Here is a 20,835-nt window from a genome sequence, read left to right on the forward strand (position 1 = left end):
ACTTGGTTAGCTCTTTCTTTCTGTAGTAGTTTCATTCACTTTTCTGTTTCTGTGGAAACCTAAGTCTCACTTTATAGTATGTCCATGGACTTTTGAAGGACTTGTTAGGAATGCTTGTGCAGGCTGTTTATCTATGCAAACGTTCCCCCACTGAGGTCATGAGTGGGGCTCAAGTCAAGCTTAAATTCCACCAACCTAGCCTTGCATAGGAAGAAGCAAAGCTGTATCAACTTGGAACAGGGCATCTTTTTCTAACTCATCAAAAACACAGGCTTGCCAAGCTATGCCTACTCCAGGCTGTTTTAGCCTAGGGGAGTGCCTTTTAAAAATAGCACAAAGACACCATATGGACTAGCAGCAGCCTAACTTTTTACTTGTTTTCATACCACTTATTACAGTTGCAATCCTATTGAAGTGCCAGACTTTGAAGTCAGGCCCCACTTTACTACACGAACCCCACTTTACCACGTGAACCTGAGATAAGTAGGCCCTGTGAGCAAACCCAGGACAAGCTTATTAGGGACCAGTAGGTCAAGAACTCTAACTGCTGGGAATGCTTAACTCTAACCACCCCTAGAATGCCTCGAGCCCTGAGCCAATCAGATTTGTACCTGTGTTCTAATCTTGCTTGCTTGAACACCTGATTGCTGTAACTTTGTTTTTTGGCCTTTATAAGCCCTGTGCAATCGCAGCTCGGGGCTCCCTCCTAACCTCCGCTGTGTCGGTGGGTAGGACGAGGCCCGAGTTGCAGCTCGCTTAAATAAAGCCTTGCCTTGCTTTTGCATTTCGGAATGTCTGAGTCTCGGTGGCCTTCTTGGTGGTGGTCTTGCGACTTGGCACAACACTTTATCTATTTGGTTGTATCTTACTGGACAATAAACCGTATGCCTGTAGGAGCCTATTATTACTGGATTTCATGGCACCTGAAACAATGCTTGTAGTGAGCCCTCAGTAAATATTTAATTCATGAGTTTTATTTTTTTTTAATGCTGGAAGGATATTAGGCATTTTTAAAAGTAGAAACTGTGTCTTATTTTCCTTCTTATTGTAGACCCCCAGACATGGGGAGTTACCATCCTGCTTTGCTCATAAATAGCATTCAATAATTCTTTCTGAATAATTTCAAAATATTAAAAAAAATGCAGTGTTTTGCTCATGGAATACATCTGCCTGTATATGAGTTTGCATGAATGATGAATAGCTGCTGTTTATGAAGTACGAGACAAAAATGTTCAATGAGTGAGAAATAAGAGTTGAATTAAAATGGGAAGAATTTAGCTTTTGAAACTCATTTCCTGATGTAGAGCTGACAAAACATAAGACAATGCCAAGAGATTGTGATTTTCTTTTCTAACAGGGAAAAATTTCCAAGATAGTACAGCCACTTTCTTAAAGCCCAAGGGCTTTTTTCCCCCCTCTCAATAGGTTAATAAAATAGAATTTGAATTTTTACAATACAAAAGGTTTTTGGGGGAGATGGGCTTTACAGAAAAGTGGATAAGATAGTGTGAGAGTTCCTATATTTTCCTCATTGAATTTCCCTCACTAGTAACAGCTTATATTCCCCTGATATCTAAGTAAAAAAAAAATTAAAAAACATATTATACTGAAGACTTTGGATTCTCCAAGGTTTCCCAACTTCAGTCATCTTTCTGTCCTAAGTGAGGTTGTGTTTAGATGTTCTTTGATGGTGCATTTAAGATTGTGTCGTCTAACGACCAAATTTTTGTTAGTAGAATTACATAAATCAAGCCAGGCCTTGGCTCTTTATAATGAAGCAAAAGGACTTTGGCTTTCTAGTTAACTGAATATAATCTCTAGCTCTACTACTTGAAGAATTGTATATCTCAGTACAAAGTAATTATCCTAATCAAGTCTGTTTGCTCATTTGTAAAATATATGTAGTAATACTACTCTTCAACTGTGATGGCTACTGAAATCCTCATAGTTAAATTCAGTATTGAGAAACAGAATTTGTGTGTGTGTGTGTGCGCGCACACGTGCGTACCAATCCTGAGGCTTGAACTCAGGGCATGGCACTGTCCTTGAACTTCTTTTGCTCAAGGCTGGCTCTCTACCACTTGAACTCAGCTCCACTTCCAACTTTTTCTGTTAATTGGAGATAAGAGTCTCTCAGACTTACCTGCCTGGGGCTGACTTTGAACTGGGATCCTCAGATCTCAGCCTCCGAAATAGATAGGATTTTAGGCATGAGCCTCAGCGCAGGGCTGAAATTTAGGATTTTTAATAGATAAGACTATAAGCTAAATTAGTAAAATTAAATTATTTATAATGAAACTAACAAAAATAGTATAATATTTTAAGTTAGTGAAGAAGACTCTTTCCTTGATGAAACTTCAGTCAAGAGTCCCTAAGCCCTCTCCTAAAGGAGGCCGTTAGACCCTGATTTCAGTTGCCTGACTCAGGTGTAGCAAGAACTATGCTAAGTCAGTTTAGAAAGAACCTATCACCTTTTATGGTGGGCCATCTGGTCTGCTTTCAGCAAGAATACTGTTAGGTCTGTTTAGCAAGAATCCCCATACTTGTGCTATAAAACTTTCCAACTATGGATGGCCCTCTCCTCCCTCCCTCCCCTCTCCTCTTTTTGACTATGAATACCCACTTTTTTTTCTTCTCCAGTATTCAGTGTTGATAAAGATCTATTTCAATAGTTTTGACATCAAAATAGTCCTAAGTGAAGGCCTCTGTACTATTTTAACAAGTATCAGAATAACCTTCCTCCCCCACCCCCACCCCCCTTGTCATGGGGCTTGAATTCTGGGCCTGGGTACTGTCCCTGAGTTCTTCAGCTCAAGGCCAGTACTCTTAACACTTTTGAGTCACAGGGCCACTTCTAGTTTCCTGGTGGTTAACTGGAATTAAGAGTCTCAGAGGCTTTCCTTGCCTGGGCTGGCTTTGAACTACGATCCACAAATCTATCCTCCTGAGTAGCAAGGGTTACCCACTGGCATTTGGCCAGCATGTTGTTTTTTGTTTGTTTGTTTTTTTGCCAGTCCTGGGCCTTGGACTCAGGGCCTGAGCACTGCCCCTGGCTTCTTTTGCTCAAGGCTAGCACTCTACCACTTGAGTCACAGCACCACTTCTGGCCATTTTCTGTATATGTGGTGCTGGGGAATCGAACCCAGGGCTTCAAGTATACGAGGCAAGCGCTCTTGCCACTAGGCCATATCCCCAACCCATGGCCAGCATGTTTTAACAGTAGCAATAATAACTTTTACACTATTAGTCCTGATGGATAAGAAAAAAATTAAGAATAATCCAAGTCTTAATAAGACTATCAACAATTTTTGCTTTGTTACTGAACAAGAATACAAAAAGCCATTTTCCTCTCATGTCTTTTATTCAATGTTTGTTCTAATTTTATAACTAAATGTTGACTCCCAAGTTCTTACTACTTGACTCTGAAATGTTTTTGATTATCCTTTACGTGTAAAACTTTATTTCACAAACATCCGTCTCCACAGAAGTGTGCTTCAGCCCCTGAAAATGTCACACCAAAGCACATCTGATTTTCTTGGTAGTAGCCTCTACCTATACCTGTCTCATTTCTCTCACCAACTGACAGTAACTGATAGTGTCTGGCACACTAGAAGTGTTCAGCAATAACTACTTTACTAACATACGAACTTGTTGTTTTTCGTCATTGTAAAACCCTTACTCATTCTGCTGTCTTCCTTATTTCTGTTCTTTTATACAGCTCTCTTTTTTAAAAATAGTTATCTCCTCATCTCTGAAAGAATGCTGTCGCAATCTGCAGATAATGGAAATCTTGGTACGTTATAGACAGGGCACTCTTCACTGGTAATCCATGGGGAAAGGGAAGTGACATCTAAAAGAAAATATATAATGCTGTTAACGTGGGTACTCAAGAGATGTCAGGTCCTTTCTTACCTCCTCATTCTATTGATGAAGCTACAGAGGGACGGAAAGAGAAGTAGTCACAAGTATATCCTACGGGAGCACCTACCATTCTCCTTCCCCTGCTCTTCACTATCTCACGCCTGCTACTTAGGAGGCGGAGATCAAAAGCCAGGTTGGCCAAGAAAAGTCCCTGAAACTCCCCCAACTGACCACCAAAAAGCTGGACGTTGCGCTCTGTTCAAATGGTAGCGCACCAGCCTTGAGTTAAAAAAGAAAAAAAAAAGCCCCGAGACAGGGGACCGTGCCCAGACTCAGCGATGAGGTCCCAGCCCTGACACACACACACACACACACACACACACACACACACACACACACACACACAGCGTCTGACTTGCAGGAACACACACACCCCCCCACACCCCATATGACTTGCAGGAACAGCCCAGGTCGCCGTGAGACGTTTCGGGGGTCAAGGAGGGCAATTCCGATGCTTTTCCCTAAAATAAAATAACTGTGTCTGTCTAGTGCACACGTCGCCCGCCGTCAAAGTGTGACAATGGGCCTCGTTGGAGATGACCCAGGATGTATACTAGGCCTCGATCACCTTTCAACCCTGGGGCTGTAACTCCTGGGTCCCGGGACACGCTCGCGTCCAGCGATTTCTACTTAAACCCGTCGCTGCCAACGGGCACCAGCCAACCGGCCGAGGAGCTCTCGGCTGCCGGCGAGCCCGCGAGCGAAGCCGCCCGGCAGGAGCTCCCGGCGGCGCCCGGCATGCCGGTCGGAAGGCGGCCGCAGCCCGACTACCTGGAAGGGCGAGAGCTGGGGCGCGCGGAGGAGGGGCGGCGGGGGCGACTCCCGGGGACGCCGCGCGAGCACGCTCCGCGCAGGCGCGGCCGGGCGGCCGGGCGCTACCATTTGCCGGACGGGGGTGGCGGGCAGCCGGCCGTCCACCGCCGGGGAGCTCCCGTCCCCGAGGAAGCACGGGGATGCCCACCGCGCCGCCAGGGGCTGGACAGCGCGGTCGTTCAAGCTGACAGTGGAGGACAGCGGGCCTGGATGGAGGGCTGAGGCGGGAGACCGGTCCCCGTGCGTCCCCCACCCCCCCCCCGCCCCGGGGCCAGCAGTGGTCCAGGCCATTCCACCGACTTGCGCTCCCTCGCCGCGGGTCGGAGAGCCAAGGATTGAGCCAATTGCGGCCGAAACGTCTTTGGAAGGAAGCAGGGGTGAGGGAGCCACCCCCCCCCTTTGAGTTCCGCCTCGTCTTTTCGGAGGCGGTGGTGGGGGAAGGGGGTGCCCTCCGCGGATACCGCAGCCTTCCATCCGCGGACCCTAACCCCTGGCGCGCGAACCGCCGGGAGGGCGGCGGGAAAAGCCGCGGCGTCGGACGGGCGTCGGGAGAGGGAAGCCAGGAAGCCGCGCGGCTGGGCGCGCGCACGCGCGCGCGTGGCTTTTTCAGCAGTGTGGCGGGGTCGCACGCACGGCCGCCCCGGCGGCTGGGCGCGATTTGCGACAGTGGGGGGGGCGGCGGAGCTGGCGGCGGCGGCGGCGGCGGCTTTGCGGCAGGCTCCGGCCGGGCGTGCTTGACGGCGGTGTGGCGGAGGCCCCGCCCGAGGCGGCAGGAACCTGGAGGGAGGCGGAGGAATATGTCCGAGAGGGAAGTGTCGACAGCGCCGGCGGGAACAGACATGCCAGCCGCCAAGAAGCAGAAGCTGAGCAGCGACGAGAACAGCAACCCCGACCTCTCCGGAGACGAGAATGTGAGGAGAGTTCCCCCTGCGCTCGGGGGGCCCCCGACCAGAAAGTTTCCAGTTCTTTGGAAACTAGGCGCCCCGGGGGCGGCGGGCGCGCGGGGAACGCGGGCGCGCGGGCGGCGTGGGGGGCGGCGGTGTCCCCGCGCGGGGGACGCCGGCCAGGCCGCCTCGGGCGGGGCGGCGGGGGTTGGGGGGGGTCCCGGGCCGGGCGCGCCAGGGCTGCGGGGACTCGGACGCGGCGCGTGGGCTCCGGGGTCGGCGAGGCCCGCGGCGGGCTCCGCGCCCGCCGGGAGGAGGGCGCGTGGGGGGCCTCGGGGCGGGAGGCGCGGACCCGATCTCGCGGTCTCCGTGGCGAGCTCACGCCGCGGAGGTGGGGGGGGTCTTCTTCCGAGGAAAGTTGGCGAGAGGGCGCGGCCGGGGCCGGGTCCCGGTCGGGGCCGCGGGCAGCGCGGTGGGGAGTCCTGGAGTTCGTTCCTCCCTGGCTCCTCCTGACTGGGGCGTCCCCGGGCGTCCTCTTGGCGCGGAGAGAGAACTTTAGCCGGAGGAGGTCGATTCTGACTTGGGGAGGGGGCATAGTGGTAGAGTGCCCGCCTAGCATGCGTCCACCGTGGGTTCGATGCCTCGGCCCCACGTAAACAGCCTGAAGTGGCGCTGTGGCTCAAGTGGTAGAGTGCTAGAGCCTTGAGCACCGGGAGGCTCAGGAGCAGAGCCCAGGCCCTGAGTTCAAGCCCTAGGACCGGCCATAATAATAATGCAAAAATAAATAAAAATAAAAAGGGGCAAGTCTTGGAAGATTTTTAGCCCAGCAGTGGTAAAGATAGATACTGTTAGGGAAGTGTTAAATGGAGTGTTAGGCTTAAGGGAGGTAATTGCTCAAAGAATACCTGCCCATAAAAGTACTAGAAATTTTCCTGTACCAAATTACTGTACCAGAACTAATTACAGTACCAACTCTACACCTACTGTAGAGTTACGTTTCTGACCCTTCGTTTTATTTATGGCAGTACTGGGGCTTGAACTCCAGGCGTGGCATCTATCCTTTAGCTTTTCGATCAAGGTTGGTGTCCTACCGCTTGAGCCACAGCTTCACTTTAGGCTTTCTGGTGGTTAACTGAAGAAGTGCCTCAGATTTCTCTGCCTTGGCTGGCTTCGAACCATAATCCTCGGGTCTCAGCCTCCTGAATAGTTAGGATTACACAGGCTTGAGCCACTGGCATCCAAAAGCTTCCCTTCCACTTACTTAATGAACAGACAGAATGTAATAAAAATAGCTAACTATTTTGTAATGAGGAACATTTTCAGGGGACAAAATAAAATGTAAACTTACTATTTTGCACTTCTCAAGAGGAATACGTGTGCCCACGCACACTCATTCATTCATTCATTCATTGTGGGTCGCGGGGCTTGAACTCTTGCTCTTCAGCTCAAGGGTAGCGTTGTTCTACCACTTTGAGCCACAGTGCCACTTAGAGTTTTCTGGTAGTTAATTGGAGATCAGAGTCTCACCTTATTGCTCTGGATGGCTTTGAACCGTGATCCTTCCATCTCAGCCTCCTGAGTAGCTAGGATTACAGGTGTGAGCCACCATCTCCTGGCTGGGAAACGTATTCTATAACGCCTTCTAAAGCTATTCAGGACCAAATGAGTGGATTAATTTTTCCTTCCCCCCAAATGGAGTCAGGCATAACTATTGATTGAGTGTTCCTTGGACATAAAATGAGTCCTTTGGAACCTTCTGGATTGAATAATACCTTTAAACATACAAAACAACAAAGTTAAAATCAATTACAAAATTGTAAAACTAGTTTAAAAAATTTTTTTAATTGAGATTGATAGGAGGTTCTGGATAGCCCTCATCCAAAAAAAGTTTCTAGAAGTAGTAATAGATGTATTAATCTATTAGCACAATAAGGAGCAATGTCTAGCAGAGGCTTATTTTGTGACAGGCTGATTTTCAAGATCTATGGGATTGTCATGTTGACATTCAAAATGTTGAGGGTTTTAGATCATTATGAATTGAGGTGTTTTGTTTTTTTTTTTAATCTAGGGAGGCTCAACTTCTAAGTACATACTGATATCCCACAATTAAACAGCAACAACAAAAAACAAACTCAGATTGGAAACTCCTGGGGTCCCAAGCATTTGGGATAACGATTATTCATTCAATATGCTGTGAAAATATCTGTATTAAAATAGAATGAAGTACTAAATTTAAATTTCCTTTGAAAGTGGTGGAAATTAAGTCACAATTTTTCCCCTACTGGATTTGAGAAACCCTCTGAATCCAAGACTGTAAGATCAGGACATAGGGAAGAGGGTCAAAGAACATTGTATGAAAAATGACCAGTACACTGGTCCTATTCTTGATTGAGCAGATAAGGATAAAAGGCCAAAAGCCAGTAAGGTGAGAATCCGTTTTTAAGCCAGAGTTGAAGGTTGCCTAATCAGTTATAACTGTTAAAGACTTGAAGAGCCTATCTTAACTTTGTTGGATATATTGTCTTCCATTAATATTGAACTTGTAAAGTTTGTGTGCCCGTAGTTAGTTTTTGAAAGAGTACTAATGGTTGTGGTTAGGAAGATTATAGGGCTCAATCTGGATGCTTGTCTTTTGCCTTAGTAACTTGTGGTAAGATTAAGAGACAAATTGCTATCCAGTCTGTTTCCTTGTTGAGCAAATAAAGATGGTATTATGTCTGTTGAATAGTATTATTCAGTAATTTGAGGAGAGGGTATGGGGGAAGTTAGCCTGGATGCACACCTACCATTCAGCCGACTTCTAAGGATGAAGTGAAAGCATTTTGATGGTACTGTGTTTTTGTCTGGTTCTGGCTTGGTTTGCCTTTGAAGGTGATAGATTAATGGTCAGACGAAAATGTCAGTGTGCTCTTTTGGACAGTGTTTTGGGCAGCCTTCTTGATTGGCACCTATTTTTTTTTTAGCTAGAATATAAAGAAACTGATATATGTTTTAAGAGTTTTTTTTTTATTTGTTTACTGATAGAAGGTAATTCTCCAGAAAATAAGAGAACATTGTTAAAAATGTTATTTTTGTGAAAAACTAGGCATATGTTATAACGGGTTAATTAGAAAAATCCAAACATTAAAAATTTATCCGAAATAAGTGGTTGCAGAGAATTACAAATGATGGAAATCTTTTCCCATGGAGCAAAAGAGAAGCATATTTAGAGTTATAAGATGCTTTATAGGACTGGGAATATGGCTTAGCAGCAGAGTGCTTACCTTGCATGCATGAAACCCTGGGTTCAATTCCTCAGCATTACATAAACAGAAAAAGCCAGAAGTGGCGCTGTGGCTCAAGTGGTAGAGTGCTAGCCTTGAGCAAAAAGAAAGTCAGGGACAGTGCTCAGGCCCTGAGTCCACGCCCCAGGACTGGCAAGTAAAATAATACAGAAGATGGTTTATAGACAGGGAGAAAGGATCTGATTACTTGAAAGGGTGTGTATAGTTTTTTTCCTTGGTTGACTTTTCCATACTTGATTTTATTTTATTTATTTATTTATTTATTTTTTGGCCAGTCCTGGGCCTTGGACTCAGGGCCTGAGCACTGTCCCTGGCTTCTTCCCGCTCAAGGCTAGCACTCTGCCACTTGAGCCACAGCGCCGCTTCTGGCCGTTTTCTGTATATGTGGTGCTGGGGAATCGAACCTAGGGCCTCGTGTATCCGAGGCAGGCACTCTTGCCATTAGGCTATATCCCCAGCCCACTCCATACTTGATTTTAACTAAATACAACTATTAGTTGGGTAGAAACAGGAAGAGAAAAATCTGTCTTTCCCTCTTTTTTTTTTTGTTAAGGCAGATTTTGCTCTGTAGCCCTACACCCTTCCATCCTTAGTCTAACTCCACTACACCTGGATCACAACATGGGAACCCAATTAAACAGTCTTATACTTCCTGTTTCCATATATTTATATTAAGCTATAGTTTGAATGTTAGTTGCACATTTACTTTGTACCTGTCCTTTTCATTCCTTTTTTTATGCTAGAAAATCAAATGTTCCAGGGTAGTCTGTTTTTTAAAAAGATAGTTCATTTTGGGAGCCATGTGAAGTTTGAAAAACCTAGAACTCTACATCATACTGTTTTAAAGTGAAGTAATGTTTTTAATATACCTTTTGACACTTTTTTTACCTTCTGTAACATAAAACCAGCTTTAGGAAGCAATTATTTAGAAATGGACCCTAAAGACCATGTTAACAGCTATTAATAGGCACCGTTGAAAGTAGGTTCCTCTGGAGTGCATTTAGGAACTACTCTAACTTCATAGGTTTAAATTTTATTTGAAATTCAAATACATCTTTTTATACCACAAAAGACATTAGTCTTTTGGACTGGAGATAAGAAACTTTAGTGGAAGTTTCCAGGTTTCCTTTCTGTATTTGGAAGGATTATACTTTAAAATACATCTCTACAGTTTAGGCTTGATGTGTTAGCTTGAGGCTGTGATTCCATCTGAATGTTAGGAAAGAAGTCTGAGAGCTGGCCCCTGTCACCCTCTCCCTCCCCCCCCCCCCCGAAGATATTTATCTGGAAAAGGAAGAAAAAAGGGTAAAAAGTGGTGCAGTGTCTGCCAGCTAAGGTTTAAATCTCAATGCCCTCCCCCATACTCACAAAAGACAAGTTCTAATGTATGATTAGTATTATTACCTTGGAACGTAGAAGCAAATTTGATTTACAGATAGCATAGAATTTGTAGGACTTTCAAAGATTCCAAATGGTTTGTTACTCATATGCCCAATCTGATAACAGGTGTGTGTGTACGCGTACACACACGTGTGCAGTCCCCTGAGCTTTTTTTTTTGTTTTTTGCTCAGGTTAGTAGTGCTTTGCCATCTAAGCCACAGCTCCACTTCTGGCTTCTTAGGGGCAGATAATTGGAGGTGATAGTTTTAGGAGCTTTCTTATCAGGGCTTTGAACCTTTATCCTCAGATCTCAGCCTCCTGAGTAGCTAGGATGACAGGCACGATCCATTCATGCCTGGCTAATAATAACAAGATTTTTAAAGCTACATCTAAAATAGGAATTGCCATCATAAGACTTCTACCCTAGGTGACCACCTTTCTACAACCTTTGTGTCCCAAACTCAACAGCAGCAAGTAGATCACAAGGGCATAGGGATTAATCAGATTATTAGTTATGGTTTGGGGATTGAATCTTGGCAGGGTTTACCAGCAAGAGTACAATTCTATTCTCTCAGTAACACTTCCTAATTTAGAAATTCTTTCTGAGAAGTGTGGTTAAGTCTAAATGATGGGTAGTGCATTACAGTATCTGATACACTGTCTTACTATGCAAAGACCATGTTACATATTTTTCCTCATATACTCTTACAGGATGATGCCGTAAGTATAGAGAGTGGTACAAACACTGAACGTCCCGATACACCTACAAATACGCCAAATGCACCTGGAAGAAAAAGTTGGGGAAAGGGAAAATGGAAGTCGAAGAAATGCAAATATTCTTTCAAATGTGTGAACAGTCTCAAGGTAAGAACAGAAAGACAGACTGTGAGCTCAATGCTATATTTCATAATTATTTCTCAGGGATGTCATGCTTTATAATGAAGTCCTCTCGGGTTTTACTTGGTGTTTTGAATTTTTTTAATATTTTAAAATTTGTATTGAATTGCCAGGTGCCAGTGTCTGTAATTCTAGCACTCAGAAGGCTGAGATCTGAGGATCTTGTCTCCGAAGCCAACCCAGGCAGAAACGTCCTCATGAGACTCTTATTTCCAACTAACTACGCAAAACCCAGAAGTGGCACTGAGGCTCAGGGACAGCACCCAGGCCCTGAGTTCAAGCCCCACAACTGATCCCCCCCCCAAAAAAAATATATATTATAGCCTATCCCATGTTTAGTTGTTCTGGCTTTGATTTTGTTGTCATTTTAATTTAAATGTGTAAAATACATATTGTAAGCTGGTTTTACTTAATTGATACAAATACAAGAATTGGGGAATGTTAGTTTACTCTTTATATTCTGGTAAAACTTGACATGAGCTGTTTTGAGCACCAGTTATTAGAAAAGCTGACTATAACCTGGTAGTTGAGTCACTATAATTTAAAACACGTCTTTGTATAGTTTTTTAAAAAAAAACACATTTGTACTTTTATATAAAAAAGCGACATTTTAAAACTTAAAATTTTTAATACTTGGGGAAAACAAGGGTTAACGTATTTAAATTACTGCCTCAGCATTTTCATTTATAAGAAAAGAGTACTGGTGTGCATTTTAGATGTTTTCTTTTTTATATGTCTACTTAGTCTTTTTAAAATTTGGGATTATTTTTCCTCAGGAAAAATATGTATTACATTGTCTCATATGTGTCTACACCTTTTCTGAATATGTAAATACACGTGTAGGTCTTGGCAAAGCATAAGCATTTGTGACTACATACATTTTCCTGTCTATAACAGAAATTGTGTTGGACATGTTGAATTGTATCATAAAAGTGAAGTTCATCTTAGCATATTGAAAAGGTATCCATTATGGTTTATGTTCATAGTTACTAGTTTTAGGTACTGTCTCTGGAAAATATTTTTAATTGCAACTTAAATATTTCAAAAGTCTAAAGTTACAGCTTCTCAAGTGATTAAATGAAAGCTGTGAATTTTAAAAGGGAAAGCAATGCCTTTAAAATGAACATGGAAGTTAGTGTCGGAATTGCCAGTGAAGTTCTAACACTGAAATATAAGGAAGAAAACAAAAGTGAATTATCTTAGGGTGTGCTTGCCTAGCATTCATGAGGCTGAGGGTCAATACTCCAAAAAAAAAAAGTGAATAATCTCCTTACATAATGTCCATACATGAGCTCTCTCCATGAACATCTGTAAAGGTATAGTCCATTCTCTCCCCCAGATCCTCTTGTTCAAATGGTATTGTTCATTATAATATTTTTTGAGAGGATATTTTTCTTGAATGACCCAAATTTAAGATTACTTAAAGGTTGATTACTCACAATGATCTTAAAATTACTATTATTATTGTTAGGTCCTCTGCCAGAAAGAAGGGAGAGAGCGAGCGACCCCCACCCATCCCTGCCTTATATCTAGGTCAGGGGCAAGGGGTGTGGCCAGGTGGATTAGGATGTGACCTCAGGGAAAGGGGAGGTAACTGCCTCCAGGTCTGCAGGTTACCCAGGTAACTGGGTGGAGACTTAATGAGGTGGGGGCATCTACAAGGAGCCCTCAGGGAGAGGACCTAACAATTATTATTATTGCCAGTCCTGGGGCTTGAACTCAGGACCTGAGCACTGTCCATGGCTTCTTTTTGCTCAACTAGCACTCTACCACTTGAGCCACAGTGCCATTTCTGGCTTTTTCTGTTTATGTGGTGCTGAGGAATGGACCCCAAGACTTCATGCATGCTAGGCAAGCACTCTACCACTAAACCACATTCCCAGCCCTAAAATTATTTTTATAGGCCTAATAAAAAGCAATGGTTTGGGTGAAGTGGTATACTTCAGTTGGAAATTTAAGCCTAATTTAGTTTAGTAAATGCAAAGGAAAAAGAAACATGTAGGTAACTAGGGGCTAAATGGTAGTCGTTGCTCAGTGTGTACTCTAACCTGTGCTTAGTTTCCACTACCACCAAAAAAGAAAAATTAGTAAACAACAAAGAAATTGTATTTCACCTTTAAAGCCACTTATTAGCTTCTTATTTCACAAACTGTGCCCTCATGGCCTAAGAGGTTTAATGAATCTGCCAAAATTATTCAGTTTATTGTGACTTAGAATAAGATGGTTGAGCTTAAGACAATGGCTGGGTTTAAGCTGAGTGGGGTTGGGGTGGGGGGAAATGACAAAGTGACTATTCAAGATGCATCGTATTTATAAACTGACAAGTTGAAGTATAAAATCCCTTTGTACAGTGCAGGAAGGAAGCTAGCTACAAGGCAGATATCAAAGTATTTTCATAGATAAATAGCTGTCCCCTATCTTAGTATGTCTTTGCTTGTAAGAAGACTTTATCATACACATGGTTTTAAGATGGATACCTTAAATTTGATACCTTAATTTTCCTGTTTAAAGCCAGGGAGTACAGGCCTGAGTTCAAGACCTAGTACCAGCCAAAATACCAGCAACAAAAAAGTCAGTATACTGACTATAGTATAATAAACAAGATAACTGACTGTATTAAGGTTAGTTTAATTATCATTTTCTTTTGGTTTCTAAGATCCATTAACATGTTCCAATTTTTTTATTGTTTTGTAGGAAGACCATAACCAGCCATTGTTTGGAGTTCAGTTTAACTGGCACAGTAAAGAAGGAGATCCATTAGTGTTTGCAACTGTAGGAAGCAACAGAGTGAGTTTTAAGGGGTCTTGTTTGGCATTTTTGGCTTGATTATTTAACCTGTGATTAATAATTGTATAGAAATGAAAAGACTGAAATAAATTTTATGACTTTTAATAACATGATTTTATGTAAGAATGAAGTTTTAAGGTAATTGTCAAGTTAAATGTAATAGTCTTAGTTGAAGAATACATCTAGGTTTTATGTTTTTCCTCATAAGTACTTTGAGTGGTTAAAGGAATAGACCTTTTTTCCTTTTTTAACTGATTTTAATTATTATTTAAATGGGATAAGTCTGTGGTTAAAAATGTAATGAATGGCTGTGTAAATGAAAGCATAAATCCTTTAGACTTAAGTAACAATACAGGGTATGGTACCATACACACTGAAGCTCAGCATTGGCGGGGGTGAGGGCATGTAATGATGGAGAATTTTGAATTAGAGGCTAGGCTGTGTAGGAGTTCAGGGTTAGCCTGGCATATAAGTGAGATCCTTACTCATAAAAGTAATAAGCAGCATTAATAATAGTAATGGAAGTGTTTCAGTTAATTTTAGTAGGTATTTGAGCTTGCTTTTAAGGAAGCCAGATGTATTTGGAATGGAGAGAAATGGTGAAGAGAAGAATCATGTTATCAAATTTTAACATAAGCCATTATTTAGTGTTTTAGTCAAACAAGGGCTGAACAGTGAGTTGCTAACACATATATTCATTTTATTCGCTTGTAAATGAGTGAACAAGATTTTTTGATTTCTAGTCAAACACCTTAGGAGAAAATTGTTCTCTTAAGTCTATAATTAACACTTTTAGTGCCCATTAGTACTGTGGTAGCAATAGCAGAAAAATAGGTTAAGGAACCCACAAAAAGGAATATGTGGAGGAAATTGACTGAGTATGGGTAATTGGATATGATTGTATTTGTGGACAAATACAAGTTACCTCAGCTTAAACGGGGAAAGAGACATGTTCCGTGGTTATTGAGTAAAATAAAAATGTATGCTGCTTTAGCAAATATATTGAAATTTTTAGAAAAATCAAAGACTGATCTTGAATGTGTACCACTTGTTTCCTATAATATTGGAATTCTATTCTTAATCAAAATTAACCAGCTTATTTTTCTAATGTCAGCAATTGCCTAAGCTGGTTTTGTTGTTGTTTTTGTTTTAGAATATAGGATAATGTAGCCATCTGGTGTTGAATTTTTGCTATATGTTTTCTAAAAAGTAAAATTTAGCTTTTGCTCATTTTTTCCCCTGGGTATTCTTTTAAGGGAGTTTGAATAACATAGAAGACTCTGGTGCTTTTACTGTTTGACAAAGTTGTTGAAATTCTAAACATTTGAAAGTTACCACTGAAATGATAAAATGAGATAACTTTTCTTGGTGATTAGCCAGATTAGGCTGTGTTTTGCAGTTGGCTTATCATTTTGCTTAGTTCCCAAATTCTTCAAAAGTAACAATTCAGAGGAATGTAATGTAGGTAAGAAAAAAATTGAAGTTACCTTTTTCTTTTTTTGGCCAGTCCTGGGGCTTGGACTCAGGGCCTGAGCACTGTCCCTGGCTTCTTTTTGCTCAAGGCTAGCACTCTGCCACTTGAGCCACAGCGCCACTTCTGTCCATTTTCTGTATATGTGGTGCTGGGGAATCGAACCCAGGGCCTCATATATATGAGCCAGGCACTCTTGCCACTAGGCCATATCCCCAGCCCCAAAGTTACCTTTTTCTTGTTGGCAATGTAGTCCGATAATTAACTGTGGCTTGGGAGGATGACTATATCTTTCTTTTACCTTGCTTTCTGGGAGGCATATTTTCACATACTTAAGGTCAGGGAAGGAGGACTCAGAAGATAACACTACTGATTAAACACAATTGACTATAATGTGTGATGACCTTTTCCTCATCACTAGAATTGCATAATGTATACATAGAGATTTAAAATTTTTGTTCTTAAAATTTGTTTTGATATATTTTGTTATTTGAATCCAACTTGGTCAAGGCTGCATGTAATAAATCTCTGAATAAAACTGTCCAACTATGTCATAAAACTGAGAATGAATGAATGAATGAATGTATGTATGTATTTTAATGCCAGTACTAAAGCCTGAACTTAGTGACTTGAGTTCTTCTTTGAATTCTTTTCTCTCAAGGCTGGCACTCTACCACTTGACTCACATTTCTTCCACTTCTGGTTTTTTGGTGGTTTAAGTGGGGTTGAGGTTGAGTGTGCCCAGGCTGACTTTGAACTGCCATATTCTGGTTTTTTCTCTTCTTTTTTTGCCAGTCCTGGGGCTTGAACTCAGGGCCTAGGCACTGTCCCTGAGCTTCTTTTCTTTTGCTCAAGGTTAGCACTACCACTTGAGCAACAGCACCAATTTGGCTTTTTCTGTTCATGTCGTACTGAGGAATTGAACCCAGGGTTTCATGCGTGCTAGACAGGCACTCTATTACTGAGCCACATTCCCAGTCTACTGAACTGCCATATCCTGATGTGAGTAGCTAGGATTACAAGTGTGAACCACCGGTGCCCAACTCTTTATATTTTTGATTTTAGAATCTGTGAAACTTTAAAATGGCCACCATACAAAAGAAAGTATTAGATTGGATGTATCAGAGAAAATACCAATTCATTATTAGGCAACTTGTCAAGTGTTTTCTTTTTCCTTTTTTTTTTTTTTTGGCCAGTCCTGGGCCTTGGACTCAGGGCCTGAGCACTGTCCCTGGCTTCCCACAGCGCCCCTTCTGGCCATTTTCTGTATATGTGGTGCTGGGGAATCAAACCCAGGGCCTCATGTATACGAGGCAAGCTCTCTTGCCACTAGGCCATATCTCCAGCCCCTTGTCAAGTGTTTTCTATGGCTACTCAAAACTTTTTAAAACTGATAAATAATAATGATCCATATGGGATATATGGAGTATAAGGTTTCAGCAATGAATATATTGTGTAATGCTTCTAAGTAAATATATTTATCTTGCTTAAATATTTATCATTTTTATGATTCCAAAGACCTATTTTTTTTGTTGTAAATTTAATTGAATAATAGCGCATAATTACTTTGGGGTTTTCACTTGTGTGTGTGTACGTGCATGTGCGCATGGTCCTGGACTTGACCTCAGGGCCTGGGAACTGTCCCTTAGCTTTTTTGCTCAAGGCTAGTACTTTTGGTTAATTGGAGTTAAAGAGCTTCAGGGATTTTCTTGCTGAGTCTGTGATCCTCAGATCTCATTCTCTTGAGTACCTAGGATTATAGGCATGAGCCTCTGGCGCCTGGCACAATTTGTCACTTTTAAAAACTGATGTAAGCCAACTTGAGCTGTGACTAGCTAGAGTACTTGCTTTGAGCAAAAAAGCTAAGGGACAGCGCCCCAAGCCCCATATTCAAGTCCTAGGACCAGAAGAAAACAAAGTATAATTATATAGCTGAAACAAATGATTGAAAATAGAAACTTATTGGAATGTTCAGTATTTTTTGATATTACATAAAATGTGTTAGAGTTTTTAATGTTTTTAGTAAGTTTGAAGGAGCCATTTTAAAGCAATATTTTCTTCTGTATCTCTATGATATAATTGTGACTAGAATGTTTAAAAGCCAAGGAATGTTTCTGTACTTGAGATAATATTTATTTTTTTTTAACTAGGTTACCTTATATGAATGTCACTCACAAGGAGAAATCCGGTTATTGCAATCTTACGTGGATGCTGATGTATCCTTCTCTTGGTTTTTAATGTTTGGTCCAAAATATTTATTTCAATAAGTCTATTAAAACTTTCCTAAACTGGGCTGGGGATATGGCCTAGTGGCAAGAGTGCTTGCCTCGTATACATGAGGCGTTGGGTTCAATTCCCCAGCACCACATATATAGAAAATGGCCAGAAGTGGCGCTGTGGCTCAAGTGGCAGAGTGCTAGCCTTGAGCAAAAAGAAGCCAGGGACAGTGCTCAGGCCCTGAGTCTAAGGCCCAGGACTCGCCCCTCCCCCCCCCCCCAAAAAAAAACTAAAATAGGGGCTGGGAATATGGTGTAGTGGTAGAGTGCTTGCCTCATATACATGAAGCCCTCGATTCCTCAGCACCACATACATAGAAAAGGCCAGAAGTGGCCCTGTGGTTCAAGTGGTAGAGTGCCAGACTTGAACAAAAAGAAGCCAGGACAGTGCTCAAGCCCCAGGACTGGCAAAACAACAACAACAACAAGAAACTTTAAAAAAGGACTAATATTGGGGGGAAAATGACTTACAAAGAAAAAGAAAAAAATTTAAAACCAAAGAAATAGACATAGTAGCATAGTAGTAGTAAAAGCTAAGTGATATGTTGTTTCTTTCAGATCTATTTGAAAAACCTAACAAGCCTGACCCAGCACAGCATGTCATTTTCTGTAGATGATAAGAAAAGAAATGAACTCTTGTCATATTGGGAAGTTCTCATACAGAAACGTGTAGAAAATGGAATCTTTGTTTACAGATTAATAGCCTCAGGTCATCAGCAGAGAAGAAACCTCAGGCTGACATTTTGTTTTGTACATAAAGTTATTGGAGAACATGATGCCCACTCAACAGAATTAAGTAGTTGTATGAACAGCTAAAGAGTAAACACCGTTGAGTGGGAGGGACTGATTCTTTGATCATTTGGTATGGGTCTTACACCCAAAATTTCCATTGTATACATTAGGTTTTTGTTTTTGTTTTTTGCCAGTCCTGGGGCTTGGACTCAGGGCCTGAGCACTGTCCCTGGCTTCTTTTTGCTCAAGGCTAGCTAGCACTCTGCCACTTGAGCCACAGCGCCACTTCTGGCCGTTTTCTGTATATATGGTGCTGGGGAATTGAACCCAGGGCCTCATGTATAGGAGGCAAGCACTCTTGCCACTAGGCCATATCCCCAGCCCTTACATTAGGTTTTATTAAAGAAAAATGAGAGCTGCTACAAACTTAATTTCTTCTGAGGCAACTATTTTCAAAAATTATTTTTCTTAACAGTACTATTAGGCCGATGAAAACTTTTATACTTGTGCATGGACCTATGATAGCAATACAAGCCATCCTCTGCTGGCTGTAGCTGGATCTAGAGGCATAATAAGGATAATTAATCCCATAACAATGCAGTGTATAAAGGTGGGTCTTTTGGTTAAATACAATCATAGACTAATATTTATGATTTGATTAATACATTGTTCTATTGCCTTCTTCAAGTAAATCCTTTTGAGATTCTGGTGGCATTTGGGCAGTGTGAATTAAGAAATAAGTGGGAAAGTGTTAGTATTTGCACTTTTCGTTGTTTAAATACTGGTCTTACTTGAGTTTCTACTTATCCATTTTAATCAGAATATCAGCAAGTGGCACTTTATTCATTTATTATATTTTCATTGGTTGGGTTGTTTAATGTGGAGGCAAAATAAGGACTGCCATCTTAAGTGAAACTACTTGTTTGTTATTTTAAGATTTATGAAAGAGAATTCATTGATTTTGAAATAGAAAACTTGAAATATTTAAAATTTATTGTAGCACTATGTTGGCCATGGAAATGCTATCAATGAGCTGAAATTCCACCCACGAGATCCAAATCTTCTCCTGTCAGTAAGTAAAGGTAAGCGAAGCAAATGTTTTCTTAGTCCTGTTGAGTTGGTTATAATTGTTTATAAGAGACAGTATTCTAAGGGGGAGAGAATTGGGTGGGTGGGGGGTAACAGTAAATTTTTATTTTTATCTTTTTTTTTTTTTAATAGTGCCAGCCCTGCAGCTAGAACTTACATAGTCTGGGCTCTGTCCCTGAGATACTTTACACAAGGCTAGCAATCTACCATTTGAGCCACAGCTCAATTTCTAGCTTTATTTTGGTGCTTTATTGGAGATAAGAATCTCATGGACTTTCTTGCCCGGGCTAGCTTCGAACTGTAGTCCTCAGATTTCAGCCCCCTGAGTAGCTAGGATGACAGGTGTGAGCCACCACCAGTACCCGACAGTAACAGTAAATTTTAATAGAAAAACCTTAGGCTACATTAGCATCTCACAAACCAAGAGCTTGAGAAAGGAACCAGGACATACAGTTGTATTTGTTGATCTCAGATATAAGTAAAATAATTGTGACTGAGATTTAGGTATGGGTGGCCCTTTTTAGCTTACTGTATTATAGTAGATCTAGAACTTTACCCTCATGTGAATAGTCACATCATTTTGTCTATTTTAAATGATATGCCATCAAAGTTAAGACATTCTGAAATGTTCTTAAGATGGTTTCACAAACTATTTTACCTGTTACCATCACTGTTCAATCATGTAATAAGAAACATAGCATATGAAAACTTACATTGCACTGGGTGCCGGTGGCTTGCACCTGTAGTCCTAGCTATTTACGATGCTGAGATCTGAGGATTTTGGTTCTCTGAGACTCTTATCTTGAATTAATCAACAAAAAGCCAGAAGCTGAACGTTGGCTGTAGTAAAACACTAGCCTTAAGCAAAAAAGTGTAGAGACAGTGCCTAGGCCCAGAATTCAAGCCCCTCCACAGGCACACACACACACAAATAGAACACAAAATGCTTGTTTGTGAAAGCCTTATTATAAGAAATTTCCTGTAGAATTCCTTAAAATGCCAAATTCTCCTGCATAAACTCTGAATATGTTACATAAAGAGAAAGCATTACATTGCTCTTTAGGGCTATACTGTCATTATAAACTTTATTCTGGTCTTAGGCCTTCTGGTTATTCTTAATCATTTCTAAGCTTCTAAATTCTTCTCTTTTTTTGTTTTTGGTTGTGACCTTAAACTCTAGGTCCAGGCACCATCTCTGAGCTTTTTTGCTCAAGGCTAGTACTCTACCACTTTGAGCCATAAGCACCACTTCTGGTTTTCTGTTGGTAAACTGGAGATAAGTATCTCACAGACTCCTGCCT

General features: G+C 41.8%; 1 protein-coding gene across 1 annotated transcript in view; it reads left to right on the top strand.

The window, feature by feature from the left end:
* Positions 1-5,021: 5,021 nt before the first annotated feature.
* Eed (embryonic ectoderm development) overlaps positions 5,022-20,835 on the top strand; it is a 29,469-nt gene continuing 13,655 nt past the window's right edge. The window contains exons 1-6 of the mRNA XM_048360193.1: positions 5,022-5,645; positions 10,994-11,146; positions 13,874-13,966; positions 17,588-17,653; positions 18,930-19,055; positions 19,446-19,527. Of these exons, the coding sequence (XP_048216150.1) occupies positions 5,532-5,645; positions 10,994-11,146; positions 13,874-13,966; positions 17,588-17,653; positions 18,930-19,055; positions 19,446-19,527 (634 nt within the window). The 5' untranslated portion in view covers positions 5,022-5,531. The remainder of the gene's footprint in view (positions 5,646-10,993; positions 11,147-13,873; positions 13,967-17,587; positions 17,654-18,929; positions 19,056-19,445; positions 19,528-20,835) is intronic.

Source organism: Perognathus longimembris, chromosome 13 (assembly GCF_023159225.1).
Source record: "Perognathus longimembris pacificus isolate PPM17 chromosome 13, ASM2315922v1, whole genome shotgun sequence".
In the NCBI taxonomy this organism is placed as follows: domain Eukaryota; kingdom Metazoa; phylum Chordata; class Mammalia; order Rodentia; family Heteromyidae; genus Perognathus; species Perognathus longimembris.